General features: G+C 42.7%; 1 protein-coding gene across 1 annotated transcript in view; it reads right to left on the minus strand.

Annotated features, from left to right (window-relative positions):
* Positions 1-11205: 11205 nt before the first annotated feature.
* LOC144827855 (uncharacterized) overlaps positions 11206-21804 on the minus strand; it is a 237089-nt gene continuing 226490 nt past the window's right edge. Inside the window, exon 5 of the mRNA XM_078686020.1 lies at positions 11206-12467. Coding sequence (XP_078542146.1) covers positions 11206-12467 — 1262 coding nt within the window. The remainder of the gene's footprint in view (positions 12468-21804) is intronic.

A 21804-nucleotide genomic window follows, 5' to 3' on the forward strand; every position in this document is an offset into this window, starting at 1 on the left:
CTATTTCTTCTGATAGCCATGTGACTGTCTAAAGGAAGGACACTGGACTTCAGTCTGTTGGGGCTGATTTATAAGTCCCTTGCGGAAGTTGCGGCTGATTTTCCTCCATTGTTGCGTGCCTTTTCTGACGCAGCGGCAGAACAAAAGACTCGCCATGGTGTTGGTGCGGCGTATATATTAAAAAAAAAACCACATATGGGCATATGGGCGATGCATCACGTTGTAAAGCCCTGCGCCATCAGGGGGCGTTCCGGCGCAAGGGAGGGCGTACCTGCGCAGGAACGAATCCTAAAAGTGGCTGAGGGAAATCTACAAGATGTCAATCAGTCATTTTTATGACAATGATGCATGACTCAAACCCTGCGCGCTTGAAGCCGACGTACGGCTTGATGCAGCATTGGGGAGATAGGGTACCCCAGAGCATTGCTGGAGCTGCGCCATCGTTGGCACGCAACTCCAGCAATGCGCTGCCTTTACGGCACAGATGCGTAAGGCTTCTGTGACGTTTTGGGCCAATGGGTGGTGGTGGCATGGCACACAATTACTGCCGCATCCCTGCTACTTTGCAGGGATGCGCCGGTAATTGAAAATATGACCCTTACTGTCTAGCATTACGCAGTTCTTTTCTTTACAGTACACTGATACATAATTTCTCAGGCCAATGAAATGCTTCTGAACACAACATACAAAACAAAGAAGCATAGTAGCAAGCAAGGCTACTGAGAAGGAGAGCAGTGCACCTGAAAATGAAATGCATAGAAGATTTTGAAATATAATTTACCTCAATGTAATCGGCAGCATTATTGCTCTTGGTAAAGAACAAAGATTTGCAAATAACAGAGCAGGATAAAACAGAGTAGTAAATGTACTACTACTACTACTCACCAAGCCCGGGGACCTCTACGCCGAGCGCGTCCAGCAAGTCCCGCTCCCGGTCCATGACATCGGTCCAGCGGTGGGTGGCCTGGTTATATGTGCGCCGGACCCCAGAGATCTTGTACATGGCCCGGCACACCTTCTCCCACCGCTGGCGGCGCTCCCGGATGCCATAGCCGGTCGCGATCTTGCCGCCTCCCAGGATCGTCTTGGGGAGGCGGCGCTGGACATGGAAGATCAGTGCCGCCACTTCCTCCGCGCTAAAGATCTCCCTCGGGACCACTTGCTCCCCCCTTAAACGCCCGCACGGGAGCCGGGCACGGGGTGCGGGACCCTTCCCCTTCTCAGGGTGCTTCCCGGCTCCCTTTACCATGGTCTGGGCAGAAATAAACTTAAATGATAAAGAAGAAATAGAATAGTGAAGAAGAAAATAAAAGAGTTTAAAAAAGTAGTTTAAAAGTAACTAAAAGCTGCAGAAAACACAAAAATATAGAGCTAGAAAAATAGAGGGTTAGATAATAAGTAAAATTAGATCAAAAAAACTTCAAACAAGCAAAGGATGGCAGAGATTGAGAGAGGATAGAGAAAGCATGCCCAGAACCATAGCAATGAATGAGAAACAAGATGGCCGCGCCCGTTCACGACCGCGTGGGTAAGTTCGCGCGAGATTTTCCTTGCGAGTACGCGCGAACTTGTACTCGCGAGCAGCACACTTTGCGAGATTACACATAGCGGGCGGAAACGGAATTACGTCACGCCAACAAGATGGCCGCGCCCGTGTACGACCGATAGGGTAACTTGGCAAACGAATAGCTAGAAGCGCCTCGCGAACACGCGCAAGATCACGCGAACATACACGTCGCAACAAAAACAATTTTGTATTCGCACGTATTCGCGGCTTCCGAAATCGATCTCGCACGGATTCGCGCCCCAAATAACGCGCGAAATTGCAAAAAAAACGATTTTAGCTAAAATGAAAGCAATGAGCAGGTGCAAAAGTTCAAACTTAACATTAGTAACATTCAAGGTAGTGCTTCCTGATGGGCCCCTCCAGAGTTTGCAACAATTCTATGACCCTGCTATGACCCAAACAGCAGGCTCATAGAATAGCACCATAAAGGTCCTGTAAAAAAAAAATTTCACTGCAACAAAAAGCAAATTACAGATAAGGAAGGAAGCAGGTGCCAGCCAGACTGGAACTTTCAAAATTACTGACACATTAATGAAACACAAATTAATTGATGGCAGTTGAAGAAGGGCAGGTGTGCTAGCTTTTTTCAACCACCATAATCTACAGTAATAAATAAACCTAATAGGTGCCTGTGAGGATGTACTAGAGGGTGGCATGGGTGTCCCAGAGGGTGGCAGTGGTGAAACAGAGGGTGCTGTGAACCTGTGATGATAAACCAGACGTAGAAACAACATAGTCGCGGCCGTTGCAAGCCGAAAAGTAAGTTCGCAATTGCGAACTTGTCCCAAAATCGGCGCGAACACGCGCCAACACAAAAAACGGAAAAATCCGCAAGTCCGCTAGAGTTCGCGGATCTTCGCGGATTGCGAATCCGTAAATACGCAAGTTCGCGGATTGCCAATCCGCAAAATCCGCCCATGCTTAATCCCCACTCTAAACCCTACAAATTCCTGTGCTGCCCGAAAAGCCATACCCACCCTAAAACCTAAAAAAGTCCTTATCACCTAAAAACCTATACTCAACCCAAACGCTAAAATATTCCTTACCACCAAAAACCTATACCCACCCTAAACCCTAGAAATTCCATTGCCACCCAAAAACACATACCCACCCTAAACCTCACAACCAAAAACTCATAACACTGTGTTTTTTCTCATCTCATGGTATTCTTCTCTATCCTCAATGACATATAATTGTACATTGGTAGAGAGTATCTCTGCCTTTAAAAGAAAAGGTGGATGGCTACTTCTCATAGCACCAACTCCCATCATTACCATTTTGCATAATATTGAGACCAAGTTAAAATATAAAATAAGCTGCTTGAGTCATGTAATTTCTAGAATTTCATGCTACACTTGTTATAAAATTCCCAGTGCCACCTCACATAACAATGTTGCATTTGTGGCAAAAGTTTATCGCAAATTCATAGGACTAATACAAATGTCCAGAACATGAGAGCCTTTTCCTTATTCCACTTACGTTTTTTCGTGCAATGTTTTTACTGCAAAATTGCAAAACTCATGTTGTGCTCAAATATAGCACTACATAATATTTTGCATTTGTATAATTTTATGATTTCGCATAATTTTCCTGAACTTTTGCATAATTAGACAAAAACAAAGTTTATAATACCAAACATACAAAAATGTTGGAGGTCTGTTGCTCTACATCACCCCATGAAGTATCGTTGTGCAATTAACATGGTATAACTTTACAAGCTTATATTCCAGTTTGTCTTGAAACTTTCCCTTTAAGTCCAGCCAAAGCACATTATACATTGTGAATACATTATTCCCCTGGTATGTACAAAAACATTTCCTGCTTACAGTGCTAGCGGTAAACGCCTTGTTTATAGTGTGCTGAAGGGTTGTGCATCAGGTGTGTTTGGTGGTCCGGTTCTGCCCGTTGTAATGTGTCACTCCAGAAAGGGGCCCCATATGTCACGTGGCCGGGATGCTGAGGGCATCAGCTTCCAGAAGGTTGGTAACTGTTCCTGACTAAATGTTACATCATAAATCCAATTGTTCACAGTCGGGGAACCTCTCCTCCCTCAACGTATAGCAAGTCTACGCTTGGCCAGTAATAACAAACTAGCGTGTAATTTCCTGAGTCCCTGTGGTGTCTCCTTTACATATCCCAATAAGCCCAACCGGGGTTTGGGTCATTTGCCGTGCTCAGTATGTCATGTATAATTTTAAAAATGGAGGTCCAAAAGTCAGCTTGTTTGGGGCAGAGGCATGCCATGTGCGAAACCGTTGCTGGAGCCAATCCACATCTCCAGCAGCCCGCATTGTCCCTAAGTCCCATGCGCTGAAGTTGAGCAGGAGTTCTTTATAATCCATGTATAAATTTGAAATGAATAAGGCGTAGCTTATAGTTCGGGGACAGTGCAGTGAGCTGAATGCAACAACATGACCATTGTTCCTCTGATAGCTCAGTGGGAAAGTCCGCATTCCATGCTTGCAAGGCTTTGTTAGTTAACAAAGGGGCCGTGTTTTGAATTTTATTGCACAGTATGGGGATGAGTCTACGAGGTGTGTCAACCTTAAGAACATGTTCAAGCGCTAGCAGTGTGGGGGTGGACTTGGGATTGTGTCGTGTAATGGTCTGCACGTGGCCTTAAGTTTGTGATAGAAGAATTTCTCCGGAAATCGGACTGGACGTCCCTTCTCAGGCTCTGGAGGAGCTCTAAATGTCTCCCCCAGGTATAGGTCCGCGAAAGTGCTAAGTCCCACTCGGAGAGCAAGTGCCCTACTTGTACCATCTCCCATGCTTGGTAACATCGGGTTCTGTACTAGGGGGATAGATGGGGCATACAGGAATTTAAGGTGCGCTCTGACTGGTAATTTGTCCCATGCCCACGTCAATGTCTCCACCGTGTCTATTTCCCCACAAAAACGTCTACCTGACTGATATAATGCCACAGAAAGTTGGATCAGCACCGCCACGTCCAGCTCCACAGCAGTATGCAGCTGGAAGGGGGTTGGGTGCACCCAGAAGTGTAGGAATTGTGCCTGAGCATAAAAGGCATACAATTGGATATCCCCGCACCCATTCCACCCTGAAACAGGGGCAATGTCAGTAGTTCCCATGAGATAGGCGCCTGTCTGCCAGCCCATATCATAGAGATCAGTAAGGAGCGAACTGAATCAAAAAAATGTTGCGTGAGCTGAATCGGGATATTGACAAACAGGTAGAGCAGTTTTGGTAGGATCGCATTTTGGCAATTGCTATTCTCCCCGCTAGAAAGAGCGGAAGATTGGACCAGGCATCATTTTACAGTCTTGACAGGATGTCTGCCTTGCAGACATTACCAAAAGGATTACTAGGCCTTCTCTGGTTATCCCTATGGTGTATTTGCACACATCACCCTGCTTTCCATCTGACTAGGGGAGTGCTGCCTTTTTAATTAGTTCTAACTATATTGTAATTTGTGTGCCGATCTCTCACGGATCCTGCTCCATTCATATGCACTATGCCCCAAGACAAGAATAGAGCACCTCTCTGGTAAACTCATCCATGAAATCAAAACACTTCTTACATAGAATGATAATAAATACCTCCTCTGCCAACCCCACCTTCACTCATGGGTTACCATGCTACCTGTCCAAAAATGTGCTACCACCCCCTTTTGTACCATTTTTTGGCCGCCATAAGTGTGGCAGGGTATGCTCAGACGTGAGTCCCTTGCTCACTTTGCCACTGGATTCAAGCAAGCCGGGCTGAAAAAAAATAAAAAAAAATCACCACCCCCTTTTGTATGTATTTGTATGTATGTATTGTAATGCTTGTTAAGCGCAACTGTCACCCCGAGGGTATCCTGGCGCTGAGATCAGTTCAGCCATCTGGTGTACGCTTATTCTGCTCTTGGGAAAAGATATGTTTTGAGATCCCTTTTAAACGAGGTCAGATCTTGTCTGCTCCTCAGTGTTAAAGGTAGAGTATTCCACATTGTGGCGGCTGTGAAACTAAAAGCCCGGCCGCCCATTCTCACTCTATTTATCCTCGGGATTCTCACTAGGAACGCCGAGGCGGATCTCAAAGGTCTGGCAGCCTGGTACCATGAGAAAAGATTTTGCAGTGGTATTGGTCCTTGACCATGCAGAGCTCCAAAAGTCAGGCATAAGGCCTTATAGGAGATCCTCTGCTGGACCGGTAACCAATGTAGGTCTGCCAAAGCTCCGGAGGAGGAAGCCGAGCGTGGAAGGGACAGAGCTAATTTAGCCGCCATATTTTGGATCCTTTGTAACTTAAGGATCAGGGTCTTTGGGGCTCCCAGAAGTAGTGCGTTACAGTAGTCTAGCCTACTGAGAATGGTACTACGCACTACTTCTGCTCTAGCTTCCCGAGGGAGAAGCGGCAATATCTTCCGAAGAGCACGGAGCAGACCCATACATGTCCCTACAGTCCTGTTCACAGAGACGTCCAGTTGTAAATTTGATTCGAATATAACTCCCAGGTTGCGGGCCGATTCTGCCGCCTCCACCGAGCCTGGTATAGAAATAGGCCAAAAGTCTTCCGGCAATGGGCGAGGGAGTCGGTCTAAGGAGCAGTGCAGTATCTCCGTCTTTGCACCATTAAATTGGAGTGAATTGGCTTGCAACCACTCAGCTGTGGCTGACATACACTGATGGAAAGTGTCCCTCGACACTGCCTCTGAACCCTCAAAAGAAAAAATCAATTGAGTATCATCGGCATAGTTGATGACTTGTATGCCGAAAGACTTTATTAGTTGTATCAAGGGCTGGAGGTACAGATTAAAAAGAATCAGACTTATCGCAGACCCCTGGGGGACACCCTGATTCACCGGACGTATGTCAGAACGAAAAGGTGGTAATGTTACTGCCTGTTGTCTATTGGCCAGGTAGGATGTTAACCAGGATAACGCCGAGCCAGTTATTCCCGCATTGCAAAGGCGGCCCAGTAGGACCTCATGGTTCACCGTGTCGAACGCGGCCGACATGTCAAGCAGCACTAAAAATGCTGACTTGCACATACATACAATACATACATACATACATACATACATACATACATACATACATACATGAGGCACAGGGTCAGACTGATTTGCATATAGCCATGTCTGATCCATGATGATACAACGTGATCATTCACATTTTTTGCCCGTTTATATGAGCACATAGGAGGTTCTGGCATTCCAATTTCATGGCCCATGGCCAGAACCTCCCATGTGCTCATATAAACGGGCAAAAAATGTTAAAGATCATGTTGTATCATCAGAAGCCAACTGCAGTTACGCCCAATGAATATAAACCTGCTGGTCTATATCTGAAACTGTGATAGAATTTCAGTACGGTGTAATTGCACACAATATCTTTGATAACTCGAGATCTAAGGGTTAAAATTAACTCGAGTTGCTTCGTAAATTCCAGTCCGGGGTTTACAACACTCCCCTCACCACGTCGCTTACGGATGCATGGCCACGTTAAACGCGTGAAGTTTGGCTTAAATGAGACTCTGTAACAGCCAAAACTCAAGCATTCCCGATTTATTCCGCGAAGGAAAGGGAGACGTTCCTCTGACCTCTGAATAGTAAGTAAGATTCAGTTCCACCGTGCTCAGGCAACCTTGCCTGACGCGAGAACCACCCACGATAATATATTTTTATTGTTTTTTAAATAGTGCAATTTACTGTTTAACTCGTCTATACGCACCGCACATCGATGCAAATTGCTTAAATTGCATGTTGTTCGTAACACTCTTTCTCAACTTTAGTGTAGGAGAGGCTGTGCTTTAAACCTTTTATTTGGCCTCGACAACAAACGTGCATTTCAAGTTCACCTTTCATGGGAATATAACGGTTAGCCTCACATTAATTGAGTTCTTTGTTTTTAACTCCACCGTACCTCTATCTAATTCACGGGCACAATAGAGCCCAGGCATTCGGCACAACTATTGACTTCTAAAACCCAATCTAGTTATTGAGTACATGCAATTATTCCCCTTTTTTTAACAATTCTGTACAAATATAAGGCACATTTATTAAATCGCTAAAGTTTTTCTAAAAAAAGAATCCATAGAGAGCCTGATTTAAGTCGTCCTCGCCTTTTCTACTGCCATAGGTGATCGCATTGCGGCACTCTAACAAGTGATTTCCAGATTCTCCGCCGGCTGGTGGATGAATCGTATGCATAAATTGCACAAGGTGCGTATCAATATTAATACGTCCCACTCTTCCTAAAGAGTGGTGTACTAAAAATTAAATAGTCAAGTGTAGTAATTATCAAACCTCACTTACAGATTTCCTGAAGTGAATGACTCTTGAGGAGTGAATATTGTCGGCTGACAGATCCTCCTACCCTCGTCTGAGAAATAGACGCAGGGGTTTGATCCCTACAGGTGAGATAACCATAATGGTTACAATCTTACCACTCATATATTATAACACACCCAAGAAGCTAAAATCCTTTCCTTTCCCCCATAGGTTGTCCACTTGTATTTTTAGTCCTGATGAAGACCCGAGCTGGTTGCCAAAAAACAAGCACCGAAACATAGGGTCGAAACATCGACGTAGTATTGCCTATCAGTCCTTACTAAGTTTCAACCACAACCAGAAAATTGTAATAGGGTTGTAACCAATGTACTGTGATTTTTGGACTGATTCTTAATTGTCATTATGTATGTTTATTTGTGAATTGTAGTAAATGTCACTGTTTCACTTCTGTTCACTTAATCACGTGTAAGTCAATTGTATGCTTTTGTTGAATTTTGTTTAGGACAACCCTTTAAGTATATGTATATCAGTGTCGTTTATATAATTAATGGTTTATAAAATAATGAATATATAGGATTGAATCCAAAAATGGTGTGTTTGCTCAGTTTTTAATTGGATATTGGTATTTCCAAAATAACACTGCAAATATCATATGGCAATGACAGTTATGCCCAGGTGTGGAGGGCTAGTAGGATTAACTGTCAGAATGCATCACCATGAATAAAGTGGTGCGGCAGGGATACATGCTTACTCCATTATTTTCCTTTTATTTATGTGATCTAGTTGCATAGTTCTTGCTAATGCATCTCAAATACATGCAGATAGCAAAGTCTCTCTGTTATAGTTTGCAAAAGATATACTGCTTGCCTCAAGAACCATCAGAGGTTTAGTACTTTTAATTGAATACTTTTTGCTGATCTGCATAGAGAGTAGACTGGGGACAAACTCCTCCAAACAGATTATATAACCATCAATCTTCAAAAATCATACCGGGGAATATCCATGAGTGGAGTAAATCTTAAAAGGGTAAAAATGGACTTTGGGTATTTGGGACAAATCTAATGACACATTTGTCTTCGACAAAGCATTAATCTGAACCTGCCTCTGTCTTAACTTCCTTGGCCCAACATTACACAACTCTTCCACCTAATTTCCAATGATTCAGCAGGAATATGTATTTCTCAAAATTTCTATGATCACATACATTCTCTTTGGCAACCATGGTAATACTATAGTCACACACCATCTCTGTGGGGACCTGGACATCTCGATAATCACACACTATGTCTGTGGGGACCTGGACATGTCTATAATCACACAATATCTCTGTGGGGACCTGGGCATGTCTATAATCACACACTATATCTGTGGGGACTTGGGCATGTCTGTAATCACACACATTCTCTTTGACGACTGTGGTAATACCATAGTCACACACCATCTCTGTGTGGACTTGAGCATTCCTGTAATTAAATGCAAGCTCTGTTATGGCTTGAGCATCATCAGCTTTGCATTCTCTGTATGGGGCTTACTGAAAAGTAGTAAAGTTAGACTTTTGGTCAAAGTTTAAATTTGTGAAACTGAAAAGTAGAAAAGTTAGATTTAATGTCTAAGTTTACCTTTATGGATCAGGCCCTATTTTAACGAGTACTTAAACACAATCATCTTCATGCACTATCTCTGTGGGGACTTAAACATAGCTATAATAACACACTATCTTTGTGGGGAGTTGAAAATCACTATAATAACACACCATCTCTCCGGGGACTTAAATATCTCTATGATAACACACTATCACTGTGGACACTTAAATATCGCTATAATAGCACACTGTCTCAGTAGGGACTTGAACATCGCTATAATGACACACTATATTTGTGGGGAATTGAAAATCACTAAAAAAACATATTATCTCTATGGGGACTTGAGCATTCCTGTAATCAAACACAAGGTCTGTTTTGACATGAAGCTCCAGGGGGTGCCACGAGGCACAGGGTCAAAGCTGATTTGCATTTAACTGGGGTGACGAAGTAAGCTAAATAATCAGGATGGTTTTAACCTAGATCTGTGACAGGGGGTAAGTGACTGAAAAATGTCAGCCCTCCGTCCATCATCTCCTTGTGTTTGCTTCGACTTGAACATCATCAGCTTCACATTCTCTGTATGGGGCTTGGTGAATATTGAAAAGTAGTAAAGTTAGACGTTTGGTCTAAATTTACCTTTGTGAATACTGGAAAAAAGTAGTAAAGTTAGACTTTTTGTCTAAGTTTACCTTTGTGAATTGGGCCCTATTTTAATGAGGACTTAAACATAATCACCTTCATACACTATCTCTGTGGGGACTTAAACATTGCTATAATAGCACACTATCTATGTGGGGACTTGAACATCTCTATGATAACACACTATCTCTGTAGGGACTTGAGCATTCCTATAATTACACCCAACCTCTGTGTGGACTTGAACATCATTAGCTTCACACTCTTTATAATAGGATTCCAGATTTATATGTGCACACTATTTCTATGAAGACTTAAACACAATGATCTTCACCCACTATCTCTGTGGGGACTTCAACATCTATTTTGGCAAAAATGTTAGCAGCTAATCAAGCTCTGGGTTCCACTTGACCATATTCCTTAGTTCCATATGTTAATTTCTTTGTGCTAGTTCCCTTATCTCCTAAGATTTTAAGTACTAATAAATAGGTTGATTAAAGCTTTTTTCTGGCACATTAACAGAATCTGTCTTTAATGTATAAGCCTAGTATATATGCAGCAATTCATATAGGAATAGATTATAATGTTGTTTGTGTATATTGTTGATAAGATAAACATTTAGCATGTACATTCGACTGTATTCAATCACAAATAGTGTTTCGGACTAGGTCCCCCCAAGGATCGTAGCACATGTTCTAGTCCCCACAAGGATGGTGCTGTGCACACGATTAAATAACAATATATTTGCAATATTGAAGCAGGATCCTGTATCATGAATTTTTTCTTAACATTTTTCTGTTAATAGTGTATTTTAAAAACATTGGGAAAGGTTAGTCCCCACAAGGCAGGTATTCACACATAGTCCCCACAAGGATGGCTACACATGTATGTGTGTGCATGTGTGGGCAAAGTGTGTGTGTATATGTGGATGTGTGTGTATATATAAACATATGTGTGAGTGAAAGTGAAGTTAAAGAGGCATTTGCTACCCCAGGAATTTTGGTGAATTGACATCCATAACCTCCCTCTACATTCTGCTTCTTGTAAAAGATCCTGAATCATATTGTGGGCTCTGACTTATATTCTGCACTCTTTTCCTTTCTAGATAGCTCTCTAGATAGCGTTGTGCTTTAAAAATGCACATACATACAACGTGCATACAAACTCAATATTTTCAGAGATCAAACTTCATCAGAAATTTTTAAAAAATGGCAAATATAAAAAAGTAATTGTTCAATACCTGAAAATGACTCAGTTTGGCCAAGTGAATATCCGTAAGATATAGCACGTTCAACTCCATATACATAAATTCCAAATGTCTCAGATTGATGGGAAATTTCATGTTGCCCACCGATTTTCCCTAAATTCACTTCCCAACCTGTGAAGCCTTCCAGGTGCCACACGGTCTGTACATTATCACTTAGGGGTCTGTAGTCAAGAAGAAAGTCGGATGAGGATGAGGATGAGCGAGACACAATAAATAGGGAGTTGTTAAAAAATGCTTTGGTAACAAACTTGTAGTATCTCCTAGAAAAGTTGCTGGGTGGAACAGTTGCTATGAAAGGATCGAATATGAATGGTAATGAACTGTAGCCCCCCTGGAAGAGATATCCCACCATGATTGGCTTGGTCGCATACACAAGCATCCCTGTTTGTAAGTCCACGGTGACGTGAGAACCAGGCTGAAGGCTGTACTGTAGTGTGGTGTTTTCAGTACGAAGAGTGACTGTGGTGTTTGGTCTTGCAGGGATGATAATAATACGGTCTCTCACTTCTTTAGTCATCAGTGGGAATACAACAAATTGTTGCCCCCAACTTTTCACAGGATATAGCTGTTCGATTAAAGTGTCACAGAAACTGGGCGGTGAGTTGTAACATTTACTACCACTGAAAACAGCCACAGGTGCTGAAGAAACAACTCTGGTGCCAGTCAGGTCATTAGCATCACTGAGCAGAATGACCTCCTGTGGAGCCAGGTTAATGGTGACCATCTGTTTGTCTTCATATCTCGTTCCATCAACGAGTAAGGAGCCGGACACTGTAATATTGACTTGAGTCTCAACATCTTGGCCATTGCCAACAGCAAAATGGTTCCCAAGCCCACTTACGGATGTGAAAACAAAGTATTCGGTGCCCAACTCTTGTTCGGAGAGGCAGGCGAAGGCATCAGCAGTGGCGGAAGCTGTGTTAAACGCAATGACTGAAATATCTGCATCTGAGCTCACCGTCACTAGCTTCCTTGACCTTTCACCTGCAGTGAGCATGTAGCTTGTAGGAAAGACCACCTCTGTTGTGCTGTTCTTCGTCAAGAGCACAGTCTCATTGTAGAGTGGAAAGGGGACTGTGACCTGCACCATGCACGGCTCATCATAACTGCTCAGCTGTAGTGCGAGGGTGGCTGGAGTTATCAAATTTTCAGTGAAGGCTACAATAAAACTTCTTCCTATATAGACAGAAAGAATGCAAGAAAACAAAAAACATTTTTTTTTAACGTAAGACCTTTCAATATGTCATATTTGTTTCTTGACAAAAAGGTGCATAATCATAACAAAAAACATAAATGTAAGTAGATAAAAAGTTTTAGGCACCGTTAGTCTTCCACTTTTCGTGTGTCCTGAGGTCTATTAGCCCTACTTTCGCTCTATCCAAGACAGTTGGGTATATTTACTAAAGGCTCAGGCAACACATCTCAGCAACAAAAAATGCAGTGTTGAATGAAAGGGAGAGAGCAGAATGGCAAAATATCCAAAGAGATATGGTAGTATCCTTCGATCTCCCTAACGCTCGCGCATACACCTTTTCACCGTAGTACATAGTGTCTGCAATAGGTTTTGTACAGAAAGGGTACCCTTCCTTATTTTATTTATTTTATTTTTTAGCAAGTAGCCATTTGCAGAAAACGTATACATAAACCATGAATTCAGGAGAATTATAACAAAACAAAGAGGAAGACATAGAGCATTACACAATTTGATCACCCCAAAAACATACAGGTAAAAATTAAACCAAAAAGCAAATCATATACTTCCTCCATTCTCTATAAAAATTAGTATATAAAGCAAGTTTCCAGGAGGTGACACCAATATGAGTAATATCGGATATCGGCCTTCCGAGTACCATCTTAATGTATTGCAGATGTTAAGTGCTCAATAAAAGCCCCAGATCTTTAATACCCAGTCTCAGTTTCTGTAACCCTTTGATGGCATAAAGGCTACTTTCCAGTTTACATATAGCAAACAACCTTCCTCTCCACATTTCAAAGGTGGGGGGTTCTTTCTGCCGCCACAGTGATGCTATACTTAGTCTAGCCACTGCAACAGCAATATGAATTAAGTATGTGAATGTATACATTCCCTCTGCTAGCACACCATCTTCTAATACCCCCAGTAACATAACTGTAGGGGTTATCACTATCTGTGCCCCTGTAAATACCATCAAGAAGGTCTGCATCATATTAATTAATTGTTTCAGTTCTCAACATCTAGAGAACATATGACTATATCTACCTGATCCATCCCACACCGAGTACACTTATCTTCATTCACCCCACACCCCAGCAATGATTTTTTGCAGGTGTGAAATACAAATGAAACATGATCTTGTACTGTTGAGTTTTGAGACTAGAGGAGATTAAAAATGTATCAGCTAATATAATAGATTCTTGTAGGATAGTTCCTCAGAGGGGCAGCCTGGTATTCCATTTAGCATTATGTTCCTCTACATCATTGTTTTGTTATTCAATAAGTGGTTGGTGTAAATCTCTGATCCTCCCCCGTCCCTTTACTACATCTAGTAAATTATTTTTCTGTGCTAGGCGTTAAACATCTCCTCTTTTAATCAACTAGTCATGAATATGCAGGTATTTAAAAAAGTCTGTTTTAGGGAGATCATACTTAGACATTAACAAAGTGTATGTCCTAACACCACAGCTGTCTACTAAGTCTCCTAGAATCTGAATGCCTTTACATCTCCATCTATTCATAATACCAACTGAAAAAATAGAGGGAAGTAGAGGTGGAGATTCCGTGAGGGGGTAATAATTATTCCTACCAATCTGCAGATATCTCTGAATCTGAAGCCAAGCCTTATGGGCGGCCTGGACCACCATGAAATGTGTTTTTTTTTGTGATAGCGGGGCTCAAGAATCTTACAAAAACTTCTCATTGCTTTAGAATCCAATAATAACTGGAAAATATGCTTTATTTCATCTACATTTTCCTTGTTCTCCCCAACTAATTAGATTCCCATATGTTGTAGTAAACATGCCCAATATTAATACTGAAAATTGGGAACCACCCAACCTCCTCATAGTCGCGGAAGGGTCACAAATTTCACAGCTTGGGCGCGTTTACCCTGGGCCCACAAGAAGCTACTACATATAGATTGTAATTTCTTAATCTGTTTCCCTGCAATTTCTAATGGGACCACCCTGAAAAATACAGGACCTTTGGGAGAATATTCATTTTCCAGACATTACATCTTCCCAGCATTGACAAGTGTAGGCCTTTCAACCTATCTAATTCCTTTTTAGTCTTGCGTAACATAGGATCCCAAATGGACAGAACCATCGTTTCAAGGCACGCATTCAAATGCACCCACAGATGCGTTCGGATCATTAAAGTGTGCTTGGTCTGTACATATAACCTATGTCTTGGACAAATTTAACTTGTAGCCTGAACTCATCCCATAAATTAATGCTTGTTGTTCTGTCTCTACCAATTTGGTGTCAGGGTCCGGCAAAACTATTGCTATATCATCTGCGTATGCTAATATATTAACCGGCTCCTGTCTGAGGCTCTTTAGTTGTGTATTTAGCCTATATTTCAGTAAGTTTAGGAGTGGGTTAGTATATAACGCAAAAAACAAAAGGAGAGCAGGGTCAGCCCTGTCGGGTACCCCTTGATATTACTATGGGGTTCAATTCAAGTCCCAGCTCACAGACCTACGCATTTGGGGATGTATACATAGTTGTAACAGCCTGGACAAATCAGGTTCCGAACCCCTGCCACCTCATAGTTGCCTATAAAAATTCCCAGGAGACACGGTCAAACGCACCTCTGGTGTTGCTACTATATTCCCCATCGAATCCTCAATTGCTTTAATGGTATTTTTAGCCTCTTACATCTAATTATCTTGGCCAATCATCTACCAGTTGCCTCGCCAAACTCATAACACTCTCTCCTGAAAAGATTATATTTATTTGCTCTGTCTTTGGCCCACTCCTCATGTATCCTGGTTTTACAGCTTGCAGCCTCAGTTTGTTCCTGTGTAGTGTCCCCTTAACCGCCTCTATCAATGCGTATTCAGGACATTGTAACTTATCGATCAGTAGATGCTGCCCAAGTTGTTTTTGTACATGTAACCCAAAGCTCAATATCTCTCCCCTGAGTCCTGCTTTCATAGCATCCCACACTATTTCACATTTGGTGGAGTTTCCATTTATGGGTAAAAATTCGGTTAACCATTGTTGTATATGACAAATAATTTCTTAATTTAATAATAACTTCCTGTCAAAGGAAAATATTCCTCAGGAGCGTGCCAGACCATAAATTGTAAGTTTTAAAAGAACAGGGTTATGATCCAAGGTAATTCAGGGAAAGCTGTATATGTGGGTCTATTAAATAAGTTTTGTTTACAAAAAAATAATCTAACCTGGCTAACTTTTGATGTGGACAGGAGTACTGTGTGTATCCTGGATCTGGATGTTTCAACCTAGGCCATACATCAAATAAGCCATGTTCGTAAATAAGCTGTTGTAAGGCTTTAAAAACCATAGGTTTCCTGCCATATTATTTATCTCCATGATATGTACCTCCCCAGGGCCCAAGGGTCACTTCTCCCAATTGAATGTTAAAGTCCCCCGTCAATATCAAGGGAGTTGGCCAGGCAGCCAATTCTATATTCAAATATTCAATACCTGGGTTTCATCAACATTAGAGCCATATACAGAACATTTTGTACATTTCTCATTAGCCACTACACCCTTGATCATAGCCCAGTGGCCATACTTGTCCGCTAGATTTTGAGTTTTTTTTATAAATTATTCTTGGCGAGGATAGCGATGCCTCTGGTGGTAGTACCTTGAAAGGTACAGAGGTACAAACCAGAAGCTCATACCCCAACTTCTTTGGTAGGTTATATTTAGTCCATGGAACGTGGGTCTCTTGGAGACAGACCACATCAGGAGACATATTCATAATTTCTCATGCCACTCATTGCTGTTTGGCCATTTCATTAAGGCCTTGCACATTAAATGTACATACAAATAAAGGTGCCATTTTAGCCTGGTTCAGTACTACAGAAAACACGCCCTTTCTCTCTTAACAACATCTCTCTCCCTTTTATAAGTTCTGCACTAGCTACTGGCTTTTTTTACAAATTTTACCCTTCCTTCCCCACCTCCTGTGGTGGCCTCCCCCCTCCCCATACCGACAGCCTACCCCTCCTCCCCTCGACTGCCTCCTCTACCAGCGAAGGCACCCCTCCTACCCTCCCCAGCTTAGAGGCTGGTAGACCCAGCAGTCTTCAGTGATGGAGAGCTTCGTAAAGAACACCTATCCCCCTTATCCCCCCAGTTCATCAATACCCCCAAACCGTGTTTATTAAACAAATACACTTGAAAAAAACAATTAACATTAATATGGGGATAGCCATAAACAAAAATCTAAAACACAGTTTAGCATGAACCTAGAAGACTACAAACATTCCTTTCTCTAGGGCTTAATTTCTTGTAAATACTCTTTGGCTTTTAGCTCAGATGTAAAAAATCTCATCTTTATATATTATTTTAAATTTAGCTGGTTTGAAAAAGAAATGCTTGTGTGCCTTTGTCCTGAAAGGGACTAATTAACTGCTGTAGCTGTCACCTTTTTTCCACCGTAGCATGGCAAAAATCTAGAAGAACAAAAAACTCGATTCCTGCCGCTCTTACCTGTCTATTAGGCCTGGCCAGGTCATATAGAGCCTGACTTGACAGAAGCTAGAATAAACATATCAGAATAGCTCTATGTCTCGTATTAGATTAGTTTGATCCCACATGATTCTTCACCCGGAAGGGGAACCGATGGCCATGTTGAATCTCCATGTCCCATATCCACTGTGTCAGTTCCGGGAAGGCTTTGGTAAAAAGTTTCACCAAATACTTCCTGGGGTCTGAGCCTTCAACCCTTTCAGGAACACCATGAATTCTTAAATTATTACGCCGGGGGCGGTTTTCTATGTCCTCAAGCTTTTAGGATATTTAATTCCTCTGCGTCGTCACTGCATCCGTGGCTGCTTTCTGTATAACCATTTTGTCTTTAATAGTGGAAATTCGATTCTCAGCTTCAGAAATACTTTTTGTGATCTCTGAACAGGATTTAGCCACCCACCGCATTCAGTTCTGTAGTTTTATACACCTCCCTCCCCAACAGACAGCCCAGAGGGACGTCCGGGGTACCGACGGAGAGAGCGGTGCTCCAAGTACCTGAGCTGAAGCCAGGTGAGGTGGGGCTATTCCTTCCTGCCACAAAGTCAGGAAGATGGTAACAGATCGCGTTTAAGGTGATATTATTTCTTTTTATCATTGGCAGTAGCATTAATGGTCCTGAAGAAGCAGCAGGAGACCACCTGGCTCCGGTTGTCTGCAGAAACATGTCGACCTCAGATACTTCCTTGTAGTTATTTGTTACACTACTACTTGCACTGTTTTTATTGACCTGGGATTGAAGGGGTACAGAATAAATGTTTTTTTTCCCCTGTCACTACCCAATCTTAACATAATCTTTCCTTATTGTTCACTGATTCACTTTCACTCTTTTCTTTGGCACTGCTACTCAGTCATCTACAGACACTTTTACCTTCCCTTTTCATCCACTAATGATATGTTTGGTATAGATTAGGCTTACAACACCTGCCAATCTATTGTGGGTACTTGACCTTCTAAGCGTGAGGGTCCCCAGATGATGAAGGGCGGTCTCGTTAGTTGACTGATGGGAACTCGTACATTTGGATGAAGTTCCACAGGCAAGATTTCACTTTCTGCCTTTGTATATATCAAGGTTCACATACAGATACATATTTTAGTTGTGTTGACTTACTGCTATTTTTTGTTGGTGTAGTTTTATACAAGCGCCTTTGATTTTTTGGCTTTCCACCCAACATTCTTCTCTGTGCGACATTGTTTCATTTATCACTGATAGCGAAATTTTGCCTCGGCGTTCTGATGATCATGTCTCAGGCACCCTCCTTCTAGTATACTCCCATAGTTGGCATCCTCACACTGCTGCTGTTCCCCTGGGAGTTGTCCAGGGACGGCAGGCCATTGTGGTATAGATAACATTGCAGGTAATGTTTTTTTACGTATTGTCCCGGAGCTAGATATCCTATTAGGCTTTCCAGGGGTCTTCTCTTCCTGACTTATACTACTAGTTCCACTCCACCGCCTATTTGTTGTGCCTAGAGGATCATCAGACAACTGTAGTGATTCCTCCCCTGATGAGTTGGAATGATCCGAGAGTGAATAAAAGGGACCCTCGATATCCGTCGCCATCGGGTTTAAACCATCTTTTAAACCATCATTGCCATCTATTACTGACAGCCTGTTCTCAGGTGCACTTAAGACCCCTACGTCTTGACTCTTGCCTGCTGACGCATATCTGGCAATGTCCCACTCATGATGTTTTGCACCAAAGCCTGCCCTTCTTGTGCATTCGACCCATCGTTTTGTAAGGGGCTGCCTGGAGAATGAACCTCCTCCCCTAGCTCCATATTCTCCATGTTCTGTCCCAAAAGCCGTATATTTTCCTGGCTCACATCTGCTGAGACTGCCATGGGGGCTGCTTCCTCAATGGTGTCCTGTCCCTGATCTAGTTTATTAACCTTTCTGGCCAGCATGAAAATTGCGGGGGTGACTCTTTTCCCACTGCCGGCAGTGCATGACTGACTACCACTGTCCTCAGCCACTCTACGTCGTTGTTTGTCCTGGGCTGTATCTGGGAGCTTGCTCGGCGTGGTATTATTTCCTATACCGCGAGTCTTTCCACTCCTAGTGTTCTTCAGTGGCATCCTTTCCTCTATTATAATCCAATCCTGTCCTGCAGCCGACCGCTGCGGGACTCCTCATGCTGACGCAGAATCAAACGGGAGTAAAAGTGAAAGAGTCATGGGCCGCCTGCCACAAAACACCACAATATAAGTAGCTCCCACAGCATTCCTGATTCATGCTAGTTATTTATCTCCATTCTCCATTCTGCACCGCATTCTTCCTTGGGGGGTACAGGGTCAGTTTACTAGAGCTCACTCTGCTGAGTGACCAGCCACCATCTTCGAAAGAGTACCCTTCCAGTATTAAACACTGTGATTAGACTATCTTTGAAACCTTTCCTACTTTGTATCTGTGTTGCACAGTTCAGCACACAAGCAAGATGGGAAATGAAAGGAGAAACAAAAGCATTTTTTATTGACAGCGCCTAATTAAAAAAAGGTGTTAGTTTTAGCTGCAAAATCCTGTCTTCTTTTTTTTTTCATTAGATCAGGTTTGTCGTGAAAAAAATGTGTTGTTGAAGGGAACAGCCATTTATTACCCATGGAATGCCCCATTAATGCTAAATAATGCAAATCACTGCTAGGCATTGCTTTGTATAACTTTCAGGCTAATTTATCAAAAATGTTTGCCATTGTGCACCACTTTTATGATGGCAACACTGCACCAAATCTTAGTAAATATACCCATTTGTGTTTACTGCTCAATGTACTGACAGAACAATCAAACAATAGCCTGGCTCTTACTTTTAGCACCACATCTCCTTTCCTAGCACTATATCATGGTGATGTGTCTCAACACTCCAACACCTTGGTTCTTAAAAGTAGATATCATTCCCAAATCTGAACTTGGAGCTCATGGCTGGGACCTAACTTGAATTGGGAGCTGTGCCCTGGCAGCTTGAAAATGACCAGCAGCAGTTTCATGTGCTTTAAGGAAGCAGTAGGCACAGGGCAATTAGATGCTTGTGACCTTGGGGATATCTTTGGGCCCCGCTGGTCACTAAATTATACTCCAATACCTGTTTCCCACTAATAAGATCGAAGATCATTTGAAGTCATAAATCATGATCTATACAACCCTACTGCTCATAATAAAATGTATGGGCCTGCATCACAAACATTTTTAAGTGCATTGGTGTGAGGTGCACTTACTCCTGAATGTCCATGCTGCTGATGGAAACCAGATGCATGAATCGTTCTATAGGCTTGCAACACAAATACGAGGTCAACAAACATTGGAAACGTTGAGCCTGTCTGTGCCAGAATTCCCAGCAAGTCATGTCACCGTTTTGGACCACCGTGGAGCAGTAGGGCCTTAATTAAAGTTGGGCAGATAGGTATACCGTCAGAAATGTGACATGTATTCCATCTTATTGTACATATGCAATAGGATAAAATACACTTGCAATAAGAAGGATGGGATATCAGTCATGTTTGTGAAGGAGTAACCTGTCTCTCAAACTATAAATCAGGCCTGTAATTACTTTTCCAAACACTAATTGAGATGTATTTGGCCCAAAAGTTTTTTTTTACTATTATTGCTGCTTTCATTATAACTACCCAATGGCATATGTCACATTTGATAAACCAAAAACGTGCATTTTTGAACTCAGTTCTACAGGCCAATGTGGTACAGAAACTATATATGTAGGTGCAGGGTGGGTTTGTGCGGCTTCATAAATCTGATAGACTCTTGTCACACATGTACCACTTTATGTTGTGCAAAACTAACGCAGGGTTCTCATATATAAGCTGCCTAATATCTGGAAATGACCCTCAACTACTTAGAAATTTGTGGAAGTACAAGGATGAATGCACCACACCGTTAGATAGCAGATTGAAGCCTGATCACTTCTCTCGAGCTGTAACCTTCCCCAACCTTATCACCCCTCTTAAATGCCTGTGCGGGAATACATTTTCACTCATTATCATAATGTATTTGCTGGGGACATCTGTTATTTCATCTCTGGAGTATTTGAAGCTTTTGGATTGGACTTGAAATACATGTGCATAGACATTATATATATATATATATATTAGACAATGTTCCTGTTTGTCAATGCACAGCGAGGGAAAACCAGTTGAAGACCTCAAAAATCACCTCCAACACCCGCAGCAATCAGGACACGGTAGGCAGTTGTCAAGTGAAAAGCAGAGTGAAAATGTATTCACAAATGTATTCACAAGGAAAATAAAGACTTAGGGGCCGATTAGGATGGCGGACGGACTTGCGTCCGTCCGCCACCCCTGAGTAGGAGGGACCGTCCGCATGGGCAGCGGCGGTCCCTCCATGGCAATTAGGATGTGACCGCCAGGGTGGCGGTCTCATCCTCTATTTTTAACATTGCGGCGGGTGCAGCTTCAAGCTGCACCCGCCGCAATGTTAAAAATGCATGTGTTGCATTTACATGCACAAAGCGGCAGGCACCGCACGGTGCCTGCTGCTTTGTGTACGCAAATGCTGGGGGGTACCATAGGTACCCCCCATGTGCACCCCCCACCCCCCATTCACCCAGGGGGCCCACAACGGGCCCCCAAAGTGAATGTCCGTATGCTTTTCCATGGCGGAAAAGCCGCCGTGGAAAAGCATATTTACACAAACATCATAATATGGCGGACGGTGTCTCATAGACACCAACTGCCATGTTATAGCTTTTCCGCCGCGGTCGGAAGCCGACCGCGGCGGAAAAGCGGCGGACGGAATTCCAGACCCACCAGCCATCCTAATTTGGCGGTGGGTCTTTGGAGTCTCCGCC

This window comes from Lissotriton helveticus, chromosome 4_1, assembly GCF_964261635.1.
Source record: "Lissotriton helveticus chromosome 4_1, aLisHel1.1, whole genome shotgun sequence".
Taxonomy (NCBI): domain Eukaryota; kingdom Metazoa; phylum Chordata; class Amphibia; order Caudata; family Salamandridae; genus Lissotriton; species Lissotriton helveticus.